This window comes from Vulpes lagopus, chromosome 12 (genome assembly GCF_018345385.1).
Source record: "Vulpes lagopus strain Blue_001 chromosome 12, ASM1834538v1, whole genome shotgun sequence".
Classification (NCBI taxonomy): Eukaryota; Metazoa; Chordata; class Mammalia; order Carnivora; family Canidae; genus Vulpes; species Vulpes lagopus.
In genome coordinates this window covers 5,442,794-5,463,360 of record NC_054835.1, presented here as the reverse complement: position 1 = coordinate 5,463,360, position 20,567 = coordinate 5,442,794, and the positions used below count along the sequence as shown (strand labels likewise).

The 20,567-nt window shown below is 50.8% G+C and overlaps 1 protein-coding gene across 1 annotated transcript in view; it reads left to right on the top strand.

Annotated features, from left to right (window-relative positions):
• The first annotated feature begins 13,423 nt into the window (after positions 1-13,423).
• The window catches only part of NIBAN2 (niban apoptosis regulator 2), a 51,917-nt gene continuing 44,773 nt past the window's right edge, over positions 13,424-20,567 (top strand). The window contains exon 1 of the mRNA XM_041724166.1: positions 13,424-13,676. Within this exon, the coding sequence (XP_041580100.1) occupies positions 13,622-13,676 (55 nt within the window). The 5' untranslated portion in view covers positions 13,424-13,621. The remainder of the gene's footprint in view (positions 13,677-20,567) is intronic.

Genomic DNA, 20,567 nt, shown 5'->3' with positions numbered 1-20,567 from the left:
CCTTGGCAACTGCCTTAACCTCTCTGGGCCCCAGTCTCCTCTTCCAATTATCATAGTTACTGCATCAGTCCCTTAGCCTAAAATCTGCACATAATATATGCTCAATAAGGGATGCCTGGGTGGCTCAGCGGTTGAGCATCTGCCTTCGGCTCATCTGGGATCAAGTCCCACATCGGGCTTCCTGCATGGAGCCTGCTTTTCCCTCTGCCTGTGTCTCTGCCTCTCTCTCTGTGTGTCTCTCATGAATAAATAAATAAAAATCTTTAGAAAAAATATATGTTCAATAAAATGAGGATTTGCGTGTGTGGGGTTAAAAACATAAATGTATGTGTGTGTATACAATTATATCTGTGTGGGCTATATAATAAACTTAACTAATGACAGGGAGAGCAAATTGGGAGATTAAGACAAAATTTTCTTTTTTGGGCTTTACACACTATAGTTGAATGTCTTTCATCAAGCATGTTTCATAATAACACAGCCTTTAAATGTAAAATGAAATTCAATATCACATGGAAAGAATACTCCATACCATTAGTCATAAAGGAAATGCAAAACAAAACCACCATGCACTTGTCAGTTGCAAGGCTAAACTCAAAAGGCTTAACAATACCAAATGTTGGCAAGAAGGTGGGGCAACTGAAATTCTCCTACGTTGTTGGTGGGGGCACGAAATGGACAACTATTCCGAAAAAATGTTTGGCAGTTTCTAGCAATAAGCATACTTCCCCTATAACCAGAAATTCCACTCCTAGCTATGATTCAAGCACCAGGAAGAAAGGATGTCTGTAAAAATACTGTACACAGATATTCATAGCATCTTTATTTGTAATAGCCAAAACCTGGGAGTAGCTCACACGTCTATCAACAGGAGAATGTGAAAACAAACAAACAAACAAACAAACAACCAGGAGAATGTGATAAACTTTGTGGTGTGTCCATACAGTGGGATAATAGACAGCAAAAAAGAGAATGAACTGTGGTTGTAGAGGATAACCCAGGTTAATCTCAGAACCATAATGGGTTTTTAAAAAATATTTTATTTATTTATTCATGAGAGACACAGAGAGAAAGGCAGAGACACAGACAGAGGAAGAAGCAGGTTCCCTCTGGGAGCCCGATGGAGAACTCGATCCTGGGACCCAGGGATCATGACCTGAACTGAAGGCAGATGCTCAACCACTGAGCCACCCAAGAGTCCCCAGAACCATGATATTAAGCAAAAGAAAATAAGACACAAAAGAAAATGTGCTGTATTGCTGTTTAATTCCATTTATATGAAGTTCTAGAACAAACATAGTTGATTTATGGTGAGTGTCAGAACAGCAATCACCATTGAAGGAGTATGACCTGGCACAAGAGAACTTCTGGGGTGCTGGAAATATTTCATATCTTGACCTGGGTGACAGTTACACACATGCATACATAGATAAAACTCAACATGCAGGGGACCTGGGTGGCTCAGTCAGTTAAGAATCCACCTCTTGATTTTGTCTCTGGTCATGATCTTGGGGTCCTGGGATGTAGTCCCCTGTGGGCTCCATGCTCAGTAGGGAGTCTGTCTGAGATTCTCTCCCTCTCCCTCTGCCCTTTCCCCTGCTTGCATGTACTCTCTCTTCTCTCTCTCTCTCTTTTAAAGATTTTATTTATTTATTCATGAGAGACACACAGAGACAGAGGCAGAGACACCGGCAGAGGGAGAAGCAGGCTCCCTGCAAGGAACCCAATGCAGGAATTGATCCCGGGACCCAGGGGGTTAAGGCCCTGAGCTGAAGTCAGATGTTCAACCGCTGAGCCACCCAGGTGTGTCACTCTCTCCTCTCTCAAATAAATAAATAAATCTTTTAAAAAACCAACAACTCATCAAGCCACACACAAATGTTCACAGAAGCTTTATTTATGATACCTCAAAGCAGGAAATAATTCAAATGGCCACCGACAAGCAAAAGGATGAAGACAAGTGGTACAACCCTACTATGTAGTATAAGGCAGCAATAAAAAGTAAATTAGTAATACAATACCATAGATGAATCTTGAAATTATGATGCTGAGTTTGAAGGGGTGCCTGTGGAGCATGCAACTCTTGATCTCAGGATTGTAAGTTCAAGCCCCATGTTGGATGTGGAAATTCCTTAAAAATAAAATCTATAGAAAAATTATGATGCGAATTTTTTTAAAAGCGAGGCCAAAAAAAAATAGTGTATGATTCCATTTATATAAAATTCTAGAAGATGTAAACTCATCTATGGTGGTGGAAATCAAGTCAGTGGCTGCCTCCACCCACACAAGGTGAGTGGGAGAGATGAGGGAGAATTATAAAGGGCCAGCAGGAAACACTGGGGTTTATGGGTGTTTTTCTTACCTTTATTGTGGTGCTGATTGTATGTATTCATATGCTCTAAATTATCAAATCTATACTTTAAATATGTGCAGTTTATTATATGTCAGTTATGGTTCAATAAAGCAGCAAAAACATAAAAAAAAAAACCCTCATTGTGCATTTGGTATGTATAAATTAGGCTACAATAAATAAAAGAAAAAGAAAAGAAAAACTGTTTTCCTGACTCCTAGGTCAGTATTTCCAGCCTTGTCCATGTCCCATGGAGTCCTTTCCTCTCATCCGGAGGCCCCCCCCACGAGAATTTCTACAAATCAGCGCTCTGCCGCTCAGCTGGCACACCTGGGACCATGGTCTCTTTACAACCACAATATATATTCCTTTTCTCACAGCCCAGCTCAAGTACCACCTCCTCCCAAGAAGCCACCTTGTTTCATGCCACACCTTCCCAGCTCAGGACTCCCAGGATCCTTGGCTCAAACCCCTACCTTGGCATCTCCTACTGTCCACCTTGTATCATCAAGGGTAGCCCCATCTGTCTTCCACACTCAATGCTGACAGTTGTCGTGAGAACAGCTACTATTTAATGGCCCTGGGCCAAGTGCTATACATGGTTGATTTCATTGTCTTTCTACATGAGCGAGGCTGGCAGGGATTATTAGCTCCCTTTTGCGAAAGTGGAGGCCCAGGATGGTGATAGCCAGTGGGGCCCAGACCCCATGGCCATCAGAAGGTTAAAGACTATTCAAACTCCGCTCCTGCTCACCTTGAGGGCAGCCAGGGCCTTTTCTGGTGGAGAGAGAGGAAGGATTTAGCATCTTTGGAGTTCTTCACAGTTACAGGAAGATACCTTATAGGTAGAAAGATGAGTCACTTTAGGTAAAAGAAATTGCCTTCAGGTTTCCAGAGCAGGAAATACAAGGAGAAAGCAGGCACCAGGGGTGGAGGATAGGCTCAGGGAGGCCTCTCCTTGGGGGTTTTTATTCTTTTTTTTTTTTAAGATTTTATTTATTTATTCCTGAGAGACACACAGAGAGAGGCAGAAGTATAGGCAGAAGGAGAAGCAGGTTCCCCATAGGGAGCCCCATGCAGGACTTGATCCTGGGATCAAGATGCTTCTTTTAATTCTTGTTAAAGGGGGATGCCTGGGTGGCTCAGCGGTTAATTGATTGCCTTTGGCTCAGGTCTTGATCCCCGGGGTCATGGGATGGAGTCCTGCATCGGGCTCCCCATGGGGACCCTGCTTCTCCCTCTGCCTATATCTTTGCATCTCTCTTCTTTCTGTGTCCCTCATGAATAAATAAATAAAATATTTTTTTAAATTTAATTAATTCTTATTAAAGGGCTCCACATTTGCAGATGGGGCCCTTGGCACAGGGGTGGAGGGGGAAGACTCCTGATGAACAGGTTCAGAGACCTTGGTTCTGGGTTTGCCAGTGACTAATTGGGGAGCAGTGAGAATGTCTGTTTCCCCATCCGTCTTAACGGCAGGGGTAGGGCTTTGCAGTGAAGTAAACCTGGGTTGAAAAACCAGCTTCCTGGGAGCCTGGGTGGCCCAGTGGTTGAGCATCTGCCTTTGGCTCAGGTGGTGATCCCTAGGTCCTGGGATAGAGTACCACACCGGCTCCTCGCAGGGAGCCTGTTCCTCCCTCTGCATATGTCTCTGCCTCTCTCTGTGTCTCTCATGAATAAAGAAATAAAATCATTAAAAAAAAAAGAAAAGAAAGAAAAGAAAAGAAAAGAAAAGAAAAAAAAAAAGAAAAGAAAAGAAAAGAAAAGAAAAGAAAAGAAAAGAAAAACCAGTTCCCTGACTTCCCATTTGTGTGACTGACCTTGCCTCTCTGAGCTTGTGTTTCCTCATCTGCAAAATGGGGATAATTATAGTGCAGCCCTCATAGGACCATCAGGAAGATAACACATCCAAAGGCCTGGCCCTGTGCCCAGCACATGGGCCGCTCAATGTCTACCCGTGTCCTTGCCATCATTATTCCTAGATGACAAATAAAAACATCAGCCTAGTCCTTGCCCAGGCGAGGTGCAAGCCCAGTGACACAGTGTATCTCAGAACCACTTTAAACACTGGAGGAACCTCTATAGTAGGTATGATCCTCTCCACAATGGAATTGGACAGCAGAGGGGTCTCAGCCCTAGGTTTTGAGGGCAGGGGAGGAATTCATGCCTGGGCAGCACTGGCCATCTCAGCAGAATACTTACCGTCGCTGACCTTCAGACACTAGATGCCAATAGCATCTCCTCTCCCACTCCCACGGACACCAGACATGGTGACAATTAAGAACTCCCCCATACACACATTTCCAAATGCTCCCCTAGGAGGAGGTACCATCCCTGTGGCTGCCTCCTCACTCAGGACTCCTGCATAAGCAGGTCAAACATCTACGAGGGCATCCGGTGGGCTGGGTGACAGGGTCGAATCCAGCCCGTGCTGCACTTGCCAAGCCAGCTGGGGCCTTGGTGTAAGACTGCCCCAGCCTGTTGTCACTGACTTTGCTACTCTTTTTTTTTTTTAATTTTATTTATTTATTTGAGAGAGAGAGAAAACATGAGTGTGAGGTAGGGAGAAAAGAGAGAAGCAGACACTCCCCTGAGCAGGGAGCCCAATGCGGGGCTTGATCCCAGGATCTGGAGAGCCAAAGGCAGGCACTTAACCATCTGAGCCACCCAGGCACCCCAGACTTTGCTACTTCTCATGGAGGCACCATATGGGGGGGAACAGCACAGTCCTTGCAAGCTCCCTGCTCCCCTACCTGGTCCTCATGGTCCTTACACAGTGGCCACTGCCCACCCTGATGCCCAGCTCTGGACTCTCCCCACCACATGTCTCTCCCTCTCTGCCACCACCCCCCTCTTCCTCTTGGGCTTCTTCTTTGTTCATCCGCATGACATGACTTCTGTCCTCCAGGCTAGGCCCTCGGAGAGTGTGGGAACTGTGTCTCAATCACCTTGGCACACTCAGGCACTCGGTATCCAGGATTATTCTCATCCTATTGAGAAGGCCCAGAGGACAGAAAGCAGTAATACTCAAGGGAGAGAGGAAGGAGGGCCAGGCTGGGGTGGAGGCAGCCCCACCTCAAGAGGCCCAGCCCAGCTTCACCGCAAGTTTAGTCACTTGGAGTGCTGAGTAGACCCAGCCAGCACTGCCATCCTGGCCAGGCTCTGAGTCACCAGCTGGTGAGGGGCAGCTGTAGCCCAGCGGGAAACCACGCCTGACATGGAAGTGGTACATGTGGGTTGGGGAGGCCTTAAAACCCTCTTGGCTGGCCCTGGAGGAACTGGGAGTGACATCAACACTGGCCAGGCAACAAATGTCTCTCTGGGACTTGCCAGGGAGTCAGGAACCCAGCTAAGCTCGAGGTCTCTGGGGAGGGTAATCTCTCACTCTGGAGGGTGGGGGTGAGGTGAGAGGTAAGATCACCGTGACACACTGGGTACTGGACAAGGGACATATGACAGGTACAAGGCAAGGGCCAGGAGAACTAGTGCCTGCTACAATCCTTTCATCAGGGCAATTTGTCACCATGTATTGAGAACCTCAAAAGACAGCTTATTAACCAGCCATTCCAGTTCTAGCAACTGATCCTCATAAAATAATTGTGAAAATAAGTGTCCAGGGGCACCTGGTTGGTGAACATCTGCCTTAAGCTTAGGTGGTGATCCTGGGGTCCTGGGATCAAGTCCTACATCAGGCTCCCCACGAGGAGCCTGCTTTTCCTTCTGCCTATGTCTCTGCCTCTCTTTCTCTATGTCTTTCGTGAATAAATAAATAAAATCTTAAAAAAACAAAAAGAAAAGGAAAGAAGTGTCCATTCATAGGCAAGTAGTTTAATGGAGTCAGACAATGGAATATCACACAGCCATTAAAAATCAGTAGAATTAAAAACTCATTAGCATGGAAAGATGTTCACAGTATATTGTTAAGTAAAAATAAAAAATGAGTGAGCATGGAGCAGCCCGGGTGGCTCAGTGGTTTAGAGCTGCCTTCAGCCCAGGGCCTGCTCCTGGAGACCCAGGATCGAGTCCCACATCAGGCTCCCTGCCTGGAGCCTGCTTCTCCCTCTGCCTGTGTCTCTGCCTCTCTCTCTCTCCCTGTATCTCTCATGAATAAATAAATAAAATCTTAAAAAAAAAATGAGCGAGCAGACAGTGGGTGTAGCAGAGAATCCCCTTTTGTGTGTGAAAACTAGAGGAACACATGGGTTTGGATCTGGAGGGATGGTGGTGTGTTGCACTATGTTGCAGCTCTGTGTATGTCTCTAACTTTCATGTCTTCCTTGCTGTGTGACCTTGGATGAGTCACTTAACCTCACTGAGCCTCAGCTTTCTCTCCCTATAATATGAATGTCCCTGAAAAGGGCCTCTTTCATGGAGCTGTGGTGAAGGTCGATTAAGGCAGAGGATGTAAAGCCCACAGCTGGGAACAGCAATGTTGTCACTATTTCTCACTCCCTGCCTGTTTGCTGGCGCTGAGGTACTCTCTTGTCTGACTTTGGTGTTCTTGGGCTGGACATGGAATTGCAACCTGGGGAGGTGGTGAGCACCCCCTTCCTGGAGGTATGCAAGCAGAGGCTCCCAATGGCAGGGACACTGAACAGGTTTTGCTGACAAATGGGGAGTGAAGTGGGTGCGGCCACAGCAGGTGTGACCATATGCATGTTTAGGAACAAGGTGGCCAAGTCCCAGGGATCAGGTGGGTGTCACTGTCACATTCCTCTCCAGTGCCCAGGGCAGTGTTCTGCACATGCAGGTGCTCACCCAAGCTCCCATTATGTTGACGCTAGGGCTGTCATGTTGAACGTGGATAGTCCTGTCATCAGAGAGGAAGACTTCTTTCAACAAATAACTGCACACAAAATTAAGTAATTATGAACATGCTGATTGTGATGAAGGAGAGGTATAAGGCACTAGGAGAAGCAGCAGGCAGGAGAGGCCTCTCTGTTTTAGCTGAGGATGGTTGGTGCTTGGTGGGGCAAACTCAGGAAAGGGAATCAGCATGTGTGTAAACCCTGATGGAGACAGGCAAGGCTAGTTTGTGGGTATGAGAGGTCAGTATAGCTGGAGGGGGGCCAGGGGAAGGGGGCAAAGGGGAGGCTGGCAGGAGCCTTCAGTGCCGTGTTTGGGGTCTGGGTCTGACTTTGTCCTCAGGACAGTGGGAGCCGCAGAAGGTTTGAAGCAGGGGAATGACACAGTCATATTTGTGTTTTGAACAATTCAGCTGGCTCTCCACTGAGGAACAAATAGGAGGCCACTAAAGGGTTGGGTTAGTTAATGGGTGGGGGAGTACAGGGCAGAGTCTTGGGGTCTGGACTTGGGTGTGGTGGTGGAACTGGCCACAAGAGGAGCAAGAAGGGGGCCGGATCAGCCAAAGACCAGGTGACAGATGGAATGGCTGTGAGCTGTGTCTCCTTCTACCACTTGACAGTCAATAAAGAGGGGAGGTCCAGGCGGGGTGCCAGGGTCCCTTCTACACAAGGGGCCATGCCGCCCTGACCTGGTAAATAGCAGTGGACACACGATATTCCTTAAAAACAAAATCCTGATTCATTCACATTTCCTGTTGTTTACCCAAGGTGTTTGTTTTTTTTCTCCTGGGCTATTTCAGGTCTGACAGGTTTGCGGGGAGAGCAGAGCTGGGACTCAGAGCCAACTGGGAGAGAGAGGGACCCATGGGGCAAGGAAGGGCCCCTCCTCCTTCTTATAAAACCAGGAAGGGTCCTGGCCTGGGCCCCTACCATATGTTTTGGGGCAAATCCCTTCCCTAATCCGGGCTGCTGTCCAAGCTCTGGACCCTCCTGGACCCTCTCTTTCCAAGTAAAGTATTATTATTCTTTACCTTTAGGTCTCAGTTTCTAAATGTGCTTTTGGGTGGGGTGAGATGGGGCGGGGCAGCCCTGCAGGGAGGCAGCTGGGCAGAAGCCACTTCCTGACAAAGGACTGATGAATCAGGGGCTGTAGATGGCATTCTCTGCCAGAGAGGGCAGGCTCAGCAGGTGGGCATGGGGAGTCTTCCTTCTCTGCTCTAGATCTGGATCATTCCTCTTCTTTGTCCACATGCCTGGTATCTTCCACTGGGCTTTAGGGCCTGGGCCAAGTGAAGGGTGTGGGAGAGAGCTGGGGGATAGATATCAAATCAAGAGCCCTAGAAAAAAAGCAGACACACCCCCTGCACCACACATTGCAGTATTGAGAAGTTTTTTGCTTTTGTTTTTCTTTTTTTAAAGATTTTATTTATTTGAGAGAGAGAGAGAGGGAGAGGGAGAGGGAGAGAAATCATGAGCGGGGCAGGCGGGTGGTTGGGCAGAGGGAAAGGGAGAAGCAGACTCCTTGCTGAGCAGGGAGCCCAATGATGACACCAGCGGGGCTTGATCCCTGGGATCATGACCTGAGCAGAAGGCAGACGCTTAACCAACTGAGCCCCCCAGGCACCCTGAGAAATTCTTCCTTATAGAAAGAGCTCTTAAAAACCAATAAGAAAAAACATACACATTCCTATGCAAAAGCAGGCAGAAGATATGAATAGTAAATCCCCACAAAGAGCCAAGAAATGTATGAAAACATGCTTTAATTTATTCAAAGCTAAAAACTGAATGGTAAAACAGCCTCAAGTGTAGGGGCAGGGGTTCCCAGCTTTTCAAAGTTGGAGAAATTCTCCTGATGTCTAATTTCCTGAAATCCTTTCCTCTTCCTCATATAGTACTGATGACTGTATTCATTTTTCTTTAAAAAAATAAGTCATTCTTCCTCCACCCAAAGATCACAACTGGCCTGATTTATTAACATAAAGTAGTGGAGAGCTGAGAGTATATATATATTTTTAAGATTTATTTATTTATTTGAAAGACAGACAGCAGAGGGAGGGGCAGAAAGAAAGGGAGAGAGAATCTCAAGCATGTGGAGCCCTACAGGGCTTGATCCCATGACCCTGAGATCAAGACCTGAGGTGGAAGCAAGAGTTGGACACCTAATAGACTGAGCCACCCAGTCCCCCCAAGAGCTGAGAACTTTTTTTTTTTGCATTTTATTTTTTAAAAATATTTTATTTATTTATTCATGAGACACACACACACACACACACACACAGAGACACAGGCAGAGGGAGAAGCAGGCTCCACGCAGGGAACCTAATGTGGGACTTGATCCAGGGACTCCAGGATTAAGCCCTGGGCTGAAGACAGGTGCTAAACCGCCGAGCCACCCAGGGATTCCTGTATTTTATTTTTTAAAGATTTTATTTATTCATGAGAGACACACAGAGAAAGAGAGAGAGGCAGAGGGAGAAGCAGGCTCCACGTGGGAAGCCCGATGTGTGACTTGATCCTGGAACCCCAGGATCACACCCCAAGGCAAAGGCAGATGCTCTACTGCTGAGTCACTCCCGTGTCCCGAGCTGAGAACTTTTAAAGGAGTTTACAATCATCTCAGAATAAAGTAAAAATCCCTATGTTCTGAACACTAAGGAGCTTCCTGTCTGGTCCTCTCTTTTTCCCTTGAAACAGACCCTGGGTTGGTAAGGACTCATCTCCCTTGCCTTTGCTCACATTGACACCTTTACGTGGTGTGCCCTCCAGGCCTACCTACCCAGTGTTTAAGTAAGGGCTACTATGGGCATCCAATGGAATATCATCTTTTGAAAATCCTTAAAACTGGTCATTCTTCCAATAAAGTAGTTGTGACGGCTGTCTGATGAGGCAGGGAATGCCTTTGGCATGATATCTGGCATGAGCACAAGGGCCATGAATGATAGCTATCCCTGGATCTTCATGGCTACTTTTTGCCAATCAGGTCTCCAAGTGTTACCTCCCAGACTGCCTTCCTAGGTGGTACTCCCACTGCTGTCACTTTAATCCCTCATCCTATTTTATTATCTTAGTGTTTATTCTTTCTGAAATCATCTTGTTTATGTACTACCTTTCTCCCTCCAGCAGGAGAACATAGCCTCTACAAGGACAGAGATCTTGACTATCCAGTATCCTGATGTATTCTCGACCCCTACAGTAGAACCTGACACACAGCTGGAGCTCCATGCATTTGTTTCCCATTTCATTTTTGTTTTATTTTATTTTTTAAAGATTTTAATTTATTTATTTATTCGTAAGAGACACAGAGAGAGAGGCAGAGACACAGGCAGAGGGACAAGCAGGCTCCCTGTGGGGAGCCCAGTGTGGGACTCGATCCCAGGACCTCAGGATCCCGACCTGAGTTGAAGGCAGATGCTCAATCACTGAGCCACCCAGGTGCCTCCCTCTGACATTTTTAACAGTCAATTCCCCTCCACTCCACTGCTAGGTAAAACTCTGTGTGTATGTGAACTTAATGAATTTAAAAAATATATATTTTATTTATTTATTCATGAGAGACACACACAGAGAGGCAGAGACACAGGTAGAGGGAGAAGCAGGCTCCATGTAGGGAGCCTGATGTGGGACTCCATTCTGGGACTCAGGGATCATGCCCTGAGACGCCCAACCGCTGAGCCACCCAGGAGTCCCAACTGAATGAATTTTCACATGGGACTGGCGTCAAGGTCTGAGGGGAGCTATTTGCATACACACAGCATTTTATAGTTTACCAGGCCTTTCTACTTTCATGATTTCATTTGCTTTCTACATACCACAGATGCTCAGAGGGGCTAGATGACATGTGACAGAGGGTCTCCAAAGCCATGAAGTTGGGGGGGGGGGTGAAGAAGAGGGCTGGACTAGGGTTCTGGCATTCTGGGTAGTTTGTAGGTGCTCCAGGGTGACAGGCCTGGGTGTACCATAAAGGCTGACAAAAGGCTGCCTGTGGCCCCCCTTCTACCTCAACTGGCCCAAGCCTCCACTCTGACCGAGGACATGCCCTGGGGTGTCCAGATGCCGGCTGGCTCCAGCTATACATCTAGGGCAAGCAAACCTTTCCAGTCCTTATAGTTTGGGCTGTGGGGAAAATGAAATGAGAGCAGCAGCCTCTTTTGCTTCTGGTTACTTCTATCTGGTTGCTCAAAGAGAACAGACAGATGCTGGGTGTCAGGAGACTTGACTTCTGGCTGGGTTCTGCTTCTGCCTTGCTGTGTGACTTTGGCAAGTGACTTTCCTTCTCTTGGCCTCAGTTGATCTCTGGAAAGGAAACCAGCTTGACTTCAACTCCACCTGAAGACTCTCCGCTGTATGAATCCATCCTGTTCTTTAAAGACTGGCCTATGCCTGTGCTCTCCACTTCCTGGAATGCTGTTCTCCAATGTCTGCTGTCAACTTCTGTTTTTTCTACTTGTAGTTTAGGTGCTAGTCCCTCTGGGATTTTCCTCAAAATGAAATGTTCTCGGAGCACCTGGGTGGCTCAGTGGTTGAGTGTCTTTGGCTCAGGTAGTGATCCTGGGATCTTGGGATCGAGTCCCACATCAGGCTCCCTGTGGGGAGCCTGCTTCTCCCTCTGCCTATGTCTCTGCCTCTCTCTGCGTGTCTGAGAGAATAAATAAAAACAAAACAAAACAAAACAAATGAAATGTTCTCCTTCCTATAGGCTCTTGACAGCAAGGATGGTGATAACAATAAGAGAATGGTGGGCTCTATGTACTGAGATGACCAATCCTTTGCCAGGCACTGTGCTGGATGCTCTGTTATATGCTTTAAGCCTCACAACAAAGTGTCATTATTCTCATTTGACAGATAAGGAAATTAAGGTTCAGAATAATGCCACTTGTCCTGGGTCACAGAGAGGGTAGGACTGCTTAGGCAACTTCCCTTAACCCCACACCCAGCATGTTTCTTTTCTTCTTTTTTTTCTTCTTTCTTTCTTTCTTTCTTTTTTTTTTTTTTTTTAAGTTATCTTTAAGTATTCTATACCCCAGGTGGAGCGGAAACTCACCACCTGAGATTAAGAGTTCTCCAGTCCTGGGACAGCCAGCCAGCACCCCTGCTCCCAGCACCCCCACCCCGGGTTCTTGTAGAGTGCTGAGCAAGCAGGTAGTTACCACCTGTATGCTGAATGACTGACTGGTAAGCCACTGGCTGCACAAATGAGGGCCAGTATCACATTAGTCAACTTCAAACCTATCTTTGGCGATGTTGAAAGGACTGAAGTACCTGTGCCCAGTAATGCCAACTTTTATTACCACCATTCTTTGCCTTTGTCATAGCTACAGTAAGAACTGCCCAATTACAGGGTGGGATACATGGGTGGTGGGTACTCAGCCACCAGGGTGAGCACACAGAAGCTGGATGACCTTTGGGATGCAGCTTGGGGAAGTCTGAGCATCAGCAGCCAAGGAAGGCTTCTGCTACCCCAACCCATGATTTTGGGGGTCCCAGTTGTTGGCCTATTTCCTCTACTGGCTTGTGGGGTGGTGAGGGTAGGATCGACACATTCCTGTGGTACCCTGGACACACCCATGCCCAGCCCCGCAGGCCCGATTGATACCCACAGACCACGCAGGTCCGTGAGTTTAGAATCTTTCACCAACTGGAAAGTTCTATTGTTTTTTTCCATTCCTGCCCTGCCCTGTCCCACAAGCTACCTCCCGAGTGAAATACCCATACGCTGAGCCTGAGGAATGTCCGCCTGGCACTGACACCCGGGGAGCCTTCTGGCCACCCCCTCTCCCCGCGCTATTGTGCAAGGCGGGCGGGCACACCTTCTGGGGCAGGTCGGATCAAGGCCAGGAGCTTCCTGAGAGCGGGAGGCGGCGGGCGGGGCTGGGGCCAGGGGCGGAGAAGTGGGGTGCGGACGCCGAGTTCCCGCACCTGGGCCTCGGCATCCCCTACCGGTTCCCCACGACCTGCTCGGCGCGATTCTCCTCCCGCGAGGACAGGGGACAGGGGACAGGGGAGGAGGTGACCCCAGGCTGGAGGCCCCCGGCGCTCCCCGCTCTTTCAGAGGCCCCCACCGGCCCCATCTCTCTCTTCGGCTGGGCCTGGGTCTGGTGCGCCCCGGGCGCGCCGCTGCTCGCTCCCTCTCTTCCACCGGTCTTTGTCCGGGTCTCGCCCGCAGTCCCGGGGTCCCGCCCCGCGGCCGCGGCGGGGGCGGGGCTCGGCCCGGGGGGCGGGGCGCGGCGCGGCGGGGCGGGGCGGGGCGCGGCGGGGCGGGGCGCGGCGGGGCTGCGGCGCCGCGGGCTGGGGCGCGGGGCGGAGGCGGCCGGCGGGACCGACGCGGCCCCGGCTGGCGCGCGGGCAGAGCGGAGGCCGCAGCGAGGGGCGGCGGGAGCGGGCCGGGCCGGGCTGCATGGCGCCAGCCGTGTCCTCCTGAGCAGCGCGGGCAGCGACGGGCGGATCCGGGCCGCGGCTCTTCCTCGCCATGGGGGACGTGCTGTCCACGCACCTGGACGACGCCCGGCGCCAGCACATCGCAGGTGAGTCGGGCGGGTGCCGCGCGCCGGGGGGTCCTGCCGGGAGCCCCCGGGCCACGCCCCCAACCCGGGCGCGCGGGAGTCGGGTCTCTGGGGGATCAGGCCCCGAGCAAGGCGGGAGTGGCTGGGGACCAAGTGCTCCGTCCGCGCTGGTTGCCTCCACGTTTGGGCGCGCCTTCCTGCCCCTTAATGAGCTCGCCCTTCCCCCTCCTGAGGGAAGTCGCACCTCCCCCTCCTCTCCTGGACCCCCTCCGAGCCGGTCCCTCCGAATCCCCCAACGCACTACCCCTACTACAGGATGGAGCCGTGGCCCACTCGGCCAGCGTGTCCTGACCTTCCTCCCTCACTGTCCCGGTCCCCAGCTCGTCCTGGCCCCAGCCCTAGTACACGTGGCTGACGCTTCTAGGGACAGGCCCATTCCCGCCTGGACTGAGCCTGGGGAGTAGGGCTGGGGATAGATGGGGTGCACAGGAGGAGTAAGTCAGAACCCCTGCCCTTTGACTCAGGCTCAAGCTGGGTGCTCCAGCTGGCAGGCGTGTCCAGGGGGCTGGTCAAGGCCCGAGCCCGGCCTCCTCAGCCCCCTCCTTCAGCCAACCCTGCTCCCAGCCTGTCACTGCACAGTGGCCACTTCTCAGAAGGGCGACCGACCCCAGGCTTCCCGGGGCAGCCCCAGGGTTCCAGCAGGGTCCGGGGTGCCTCCTCCCCCAACCCTGGAGATTGGAGAGATGGGGTGAGAATTTCAGACTGCCTGGGAAACTCAGTTTTGTGGCTCACCTCTCCCTCCCTGGGTGAGGCTGCCTGGGTGGAATCCCAGCATCTGTTTCCCAGCCGTTAGATCTTAGAGAAGTCTCTTAATGGCTTGGCACCTCAGTTTTTTCCTCTCTGAAATGGGGCGAATAATTTCTTATTAATGAGTTGTTGAGAGACTCAAGTGACCTAATTCATGCTTGCTTAGCCAGGGCCTGGCATAGAGAAGGCACCAATGCTTGGGGTGCTGGTCCATGTGGGGTGTGGGGATGGATGTGGCCGATGGAAGGAGGAATCTGTTCCTCTTGTTGAAGTTGCTCCTCCCTGGCCAGTGAGCCCAGAGCACTGCATCCACCTACATTGATCTTGATGTGTCCTGCTCAGTCCTGTAGAGTTTCAGCAGCTGTGTTCTGGCTGCTGTACCCCTTGGGAAGAGGGACCAGGTGACCCTTAACTTTGTGTCTCCAGGTTGAGCCCCAAGGTTGAGCACAAACAAGGTGCTGGGGCAGGGTTGTCCAGTGACTGTGGTGTCCTGGGCCTGCTGCCTGAGTTCCCCCTTTGTACCAGGCCTGGGCCCCTGGTACTGGGGTGAGGGTGAGGTAGAAATGAGTCAGACCCTCTCCGGCCTCAGAGGAGCGGGGGTTAAGTCCTGGAAAAGCCTCCTTATAAGACAGGCCTGGACTCTGGGAGGAGGAAAGCCGGGGCGGAGTCTTCCTGTCCCTCCCTGTCGGTGGCAGCCTCCTGGGGCTTTGTAACAGTCCATCCATTCACGACCTCCTGTTGGGGCCCCTCACCCGGCCTGGGTGGGGTGTGTTGCTCCTTCTTCAGCCGGGTTTTGCTCTCCCCCCTCTTCCTACCTCCTGGGCTGAGAACTGCCAGCCCCCCACCCCACCCCCATTTTACAGGGGTGGAGACTGAAACCGCAAAAAGTGAAGTGCCCTCTCCTGGACAGGGTTGGGTTTGTTTTGTGGATCCCACGCTCAGTGGAAGAGGGCTGTGCCCACTGAGCATGCTGGCCCCTCTCTTCTCAACACTTCAGTGCTATTAATAATCCTCTTGAAATGCCTCAAATTCCTGGTCCAGGCTCACCTGAGGGAGCCTCTTAAGTCAGGCGGTTGGGGGGTTGGAAGCCTGGGAGGTTGGAGGCGCGGGGGGGGGGGGGGGGGGGCCCTCTAGCCCCTTCCCAAGGAAGCAAGCCACCTTAGAGGTTTCGTTTGGAGGGAATGCAAGCTAGCCTTTGCCACCTCCAGTGATCCAGTGAACCGTGCACCCTCCTCACCCCACCCAAGGAGCAGTGAGCACTTTCGTGCCAGATAATTAAAATTCCAGAGCCCTCCCTACCTGGGGCCATCCCTTTGGAAACGTCAGCATTTGGAACATCACTTCCCACAGTGCTCTGAGCTCCAGGGCCTGTTGGAGTTCTATGGGTTGGCCAGTGGCCCCTGCAGCGTTTCGCCCACCCTGAGCAGGTGAGCAGGTGGATGCCAGCCTGCAAGTCCTGGCAGAGGTCAGGCACACTCTGGCCCACAGTGCCACTTTGCTGCCACGGTGCCTTTCATCCTGGGATTTCAAAGCCCCTGGCAAGTAGGGGCTTGTACTCACATAGAAGCCCCGTGGGGCGGGTGGCAGGATGAGTCCCTCCTACTTTCATGAGGGAGCTTGAGCAGAGGAAAGAACCCTGACCTGGGGGCCAGGAGGCCTGGGTAACCTCAGGCAGTCACTTACTCTCTCTGGGTCTCAGTTTCCCTAGCTGTGAACTGAAGGCTGTAGGCTATTCGACAGCTGAAGTCCCTTCTGGCTCTGAGAGTCTAACGGTCCCAAATTTTCCCCACGAATCTCCCCCTGGTTTGGGCCAGCACAGGCTTCCAACACGGACTCCACATGATGTTAACCAATGTGAACTTGGGCCAGCAGCTTAATCTCAACGTTTTAATCCGTAGAATGGGAATTTTAGTCGTTTCCTACTGGGTTCTATTGCAAGGATTTAATGAGATAGTGCTGGTAAGAAACTCAGCCCAGTGCTTTGGGGCATAGCGAGTGCTCAGCAAACAATTTCTATTACCTTTGAGAATTGCCATTCATTCTGTTACGGATTCTCTAGTGGGTGAGGAGAGTGACCAGGTGTTTTCAGTTTGAAGGGGGCAGTTGTAGTTGTGGTTTAGGTCCTGTTCATCTGAAATTTGTCCAATCCCCGGCATCAGGGTAGATACTGGTTCCTTGGATGCAGTCATCCAGGGTTTTTAGAAACCTTGAGTTCCATGTTCCTTGTATATTGGCAAATGTGTGAGATGGATGTAGGCTATCTTGAGTGGGTATGGAGGGCAGTGATGAGGGCTCTCATATAACTAGGAAGGAGCTAGGACCTGGGAGCGGTGGGGGATTAGGTCAACATACACCTTCCATCTGGCCCAGAGGACAGGGCTGGGATGAGAGAGTGAAAGTGTCTGGGTGGGGGCAGCCCTGGTGGCTCAGCGGTTTAGTGCCACCTTTAGTCCAGGTCGTGATCCTGGAGACCTGGGATCAAGTCCCGCGTTGGGCTCCCTGTGTGGAGCCTGCTTCTCCCTCTGCCTCTGCCTGTGTCTGTGCCTTTCTCTCTCTCTGTCTCTCATGAATAAATAAATAAAATCTTAAAAAAAAAAAAAAAGTGTCTGGGTGGCCCATGTTGGTTGATATAGGAGGGGTTCTTTGCCATGAAAGCTAAGATAGAATAGGCGAGGAAGGGAGCTAACCATTGCTTGAGATGTGCAAGTAGGGGCAGGGTGCTGTGCCCTTGGCAGGAATCCTGGTATTGCTGGGGCAGGGCAGGGGGCTTCTGCCTCTAGGACAACCTTGAAGGACTGAGCCCTTCTGGAAATTCTGTTGGCCAGGATGAAATTGTGGGAGCCAAGAAAACCGCGCCCCCCATCCTCCAACCATATACATAAACTGCTCTTAAGATTTATTACCTGAAGGGGCTGGTGATGGAATTTGCCAATACAGTGCACCTCCCTTCTGCTGGGCTCACCTTTCCCTTTGCTAATTCTTTTTTAAATAGCAGCTTTATTGAAACATAATTCACCTGCTAGACAATTTATCCACTGAAGTGTACAGTTCATTGGGTTTTGTGTATGTGTGTGTATAGTCACAGAATTGTGCAGCCATTGCCATAGTCCATTTTAGAATGCTTTCATCACCCCCGAGAGAAATGCTGTACCCATTCCTGGTCACTCCCATTTCCCTGGGTTGTCCCCCTCCTTAGGCAACCACTGCTAATGCTGGCTGTTTGCATAAGTAATGCATGCACGAGCGATTTAGGGGTGTAGGGTGAGAAAAGGTCCCCTCCCTTGGCTCCCATCCGTTGGGAGAAACTGCTGGAGTTTGGTGTGTTCTTGTGTCCAAATACACGCCTCTGGGTCTACATGTGTTTAGCTCTGGCTCTCAGAAGAGGTGCAATGATAACATCTCTGTGGTTGGACTGTTTTTTCACTCCGTATATTGTGAACGAACATCTTTCCATGGAGCACGTGAGTTGACCTCGTCTTTCCACGGGTGGGCTTCCTTTTGTGCATGGTGTCATTTATTTACCCATCCCTCCCATTAAAGGACATTTGGGCTGTTTCCAGTGTTTTTTTTTTTAATATTTTATTTCTTATTTATGAGAGTCACAGAGAGAGATGCAGAGACACAGGCAGAGGGAGAAGCAGGCTCCCTGCTTGTAGTCCGATGCCGGACTCGATCCCAGGACTCTGAGATCACACCCTGAGCCAAAGGCAGATGCTCAACCACTGAGCCACCCAGACACCCCTGTTTCCAGTGTTTTGCAGGAATTTGTGGCTCTGCCCAAACCAACCTTGCACGTGTCCTGGGTCAGGTTCTGGTGCCAGAGAAGCTTCAAGATGGAACTCCCAGGTCAGGTTTTCATGTCCTGACACGGAGCTTCTGCAAAGGCCGTCAACATTTGAAATAGCTTGGGATGGAGCATCCTTGCCCTGACAGTCAGATATGAGAAAAAGGGTATCTTGTGTATTTATTGAGCAGGACAAATCATGCCTTTTTCTGATTTGATTTAACAACCCTACCTCTCCACATGTGCGAAAGAACTGTAGGTGCTTGGAGCGTGGAGGGAGGAAGGTGTCCCTTTTTAGCCACCCCCTCCTCCAGGTGCATGCATGGCTCCCTCCTCGCTGTCCTGGGCTTTGTAGAGAGACGGGGCTGGCCGGAAACAGTGCCCGGCCCCTCCTGAGCCACTGCGGGTAGCCAAGGTCTGGGCCAGCCCCTGGGGGTGCAGCGTCTGGGGATTCTGTTCTGCTCTCGTGTCCCTCTTACATAACGCGCCTTTTGTTGGCGTTGACCCTGCCCTGCCCCTCCATCCAGCCTCCACTCTGTTCCTTTCCCATCACCCAGGCCCGAGCTCTCGCCTCACCCCTCCATCCTTCCCCCATACATGGCCAAAGAGACCTTTCTAAGCCTGAACTGGGCCGAGGAATGAAGTTTAGAGGCGAAATCACTGGGAAATCACTCACCACCAGCCTACGAGCACCACTCCGTATTTTAGCAGCATTTCTCTTCTGTGTTTATTGTTCTACATTGCTGAGACCATGACTCAATTTTTGTCTTGCTCCTTTTACCAAACGATTTATAATAAACATCTCTCCCTGGTCTTTACAACCTCCCTGGAAGCATTCCCAAAGGCTGTGTTGTGTTCCACCCGAGGCCATCCATCCGCACAGACGTTTTCTTAGCCTTACCCCTAATTCTGGATATTGCCATGCTCTGCTGTGACTAGACATTTGGTTTTCAGGGGTGAACTGAGTCACTGTGTTTGTTTCCTTTCCTGCTCTGGTCAGCTTCCCTGCTGAAGACAGACTCATCCTCTTGACTTGCTCTCCCCCAGCCTGCTTCCACCAATCTGGGCTTTCTGAGGGAGGCTCCTTTCTGGGAGCTTGCAACACTTCTGAGCATCTTTCTAGGGGGAGTAGGCTCTAAGGGGCTGTCTGTGAGCTGGGGACACGGACTAGTGACATTGGCCTTTAGGTGTGTTGACCACATAGGTCTGGCTGCTTCGCCAGCCTGTGGCCTGTAGGGATATGTCCTCTGCCCGAGGGTGGCGGCTGATGGAGTAGGGAGGGGCAATATCAGGCTCTGAATGATACCTGTAAGATTAGCCATCCTTTAACTGAGCACTTACTACATGAGGGCAACTCGGTGCCCTATCCCAATATTAAAGGTAGGGCAGAGCAGGGCAGTGGCAGGCCCAGGCTCTGGAGTCCAAGGCCTTAGCTGCTAAAACCATGCTCCGCTCTGATTAGATGGTTCCTGGTACCCAGATTGGGCTGGAGGAGAACGTGGAAAAGGCTCCAAAGAGAGGCAGGCAGTGGGGGCAGGGGACCTGGGAAGGGAACAGAGTGGCATGTGTCAGAGGCTCCCATGGGTTGCACAAATATATCCCTCCTGACATTACTCAGAGATTCAAGTCACCCTTTGACCGGTCGTCTTCTCTGCGTGGCCCCCTCTTCCTCCGCAGGCACAGCTTATGACTCACTCACCGTGGGTCTCCTTGCGGCAGGCATCAGGCATCAGGCATCGTCCTGTGGTTGCAGAAATTCCTGAGCTGCTTTTTCCTACCCCCATCCACTTCCTAGCCTGGGCACTGAGGGTTTTCTCTAGCTTGTGCTGGGCAGAGCAGAGTTTGTAGGAAAGAGGAAGGCAGATAGATACCTAGTTTTCAAATCCTGGAGGGTGGGACAGAGCCACACCCCTTTCCCCGGTAGAATCTTAGAGCCTGAGTCACAGAAGGGTGCAATCTTCTGATCTCTCAGATTTAAAACTGGAAGAACAGGAGGTGCCCACCTCTGCAGGGCACCTGGTCCCACCCCCTGGGAACTGCCCAGATGTAGAGATGGGCTCCCTGTGGCCTCCAGAAGTGAAGGGACCTGCCTGGTGACAGAGTGGATGGTAAGTTAGAAGAAGCAGGGAGTCGAGAGGTTCGGGGCAAGGCTCTGCAATCAGATGGCTTGGGTTCGAGTCCCAGCTTTGCCACTGGAGTGGCTGGTATTTTGGGTATTTTCATTTACCCTCTCTGAGCCTCAGTGTCCTCTGTGAAAAAGGATGAAAGCACTGACTTCCTAGGGCATGAGGTCCAGGAGTGGCAATCTCTGGATGACGGTA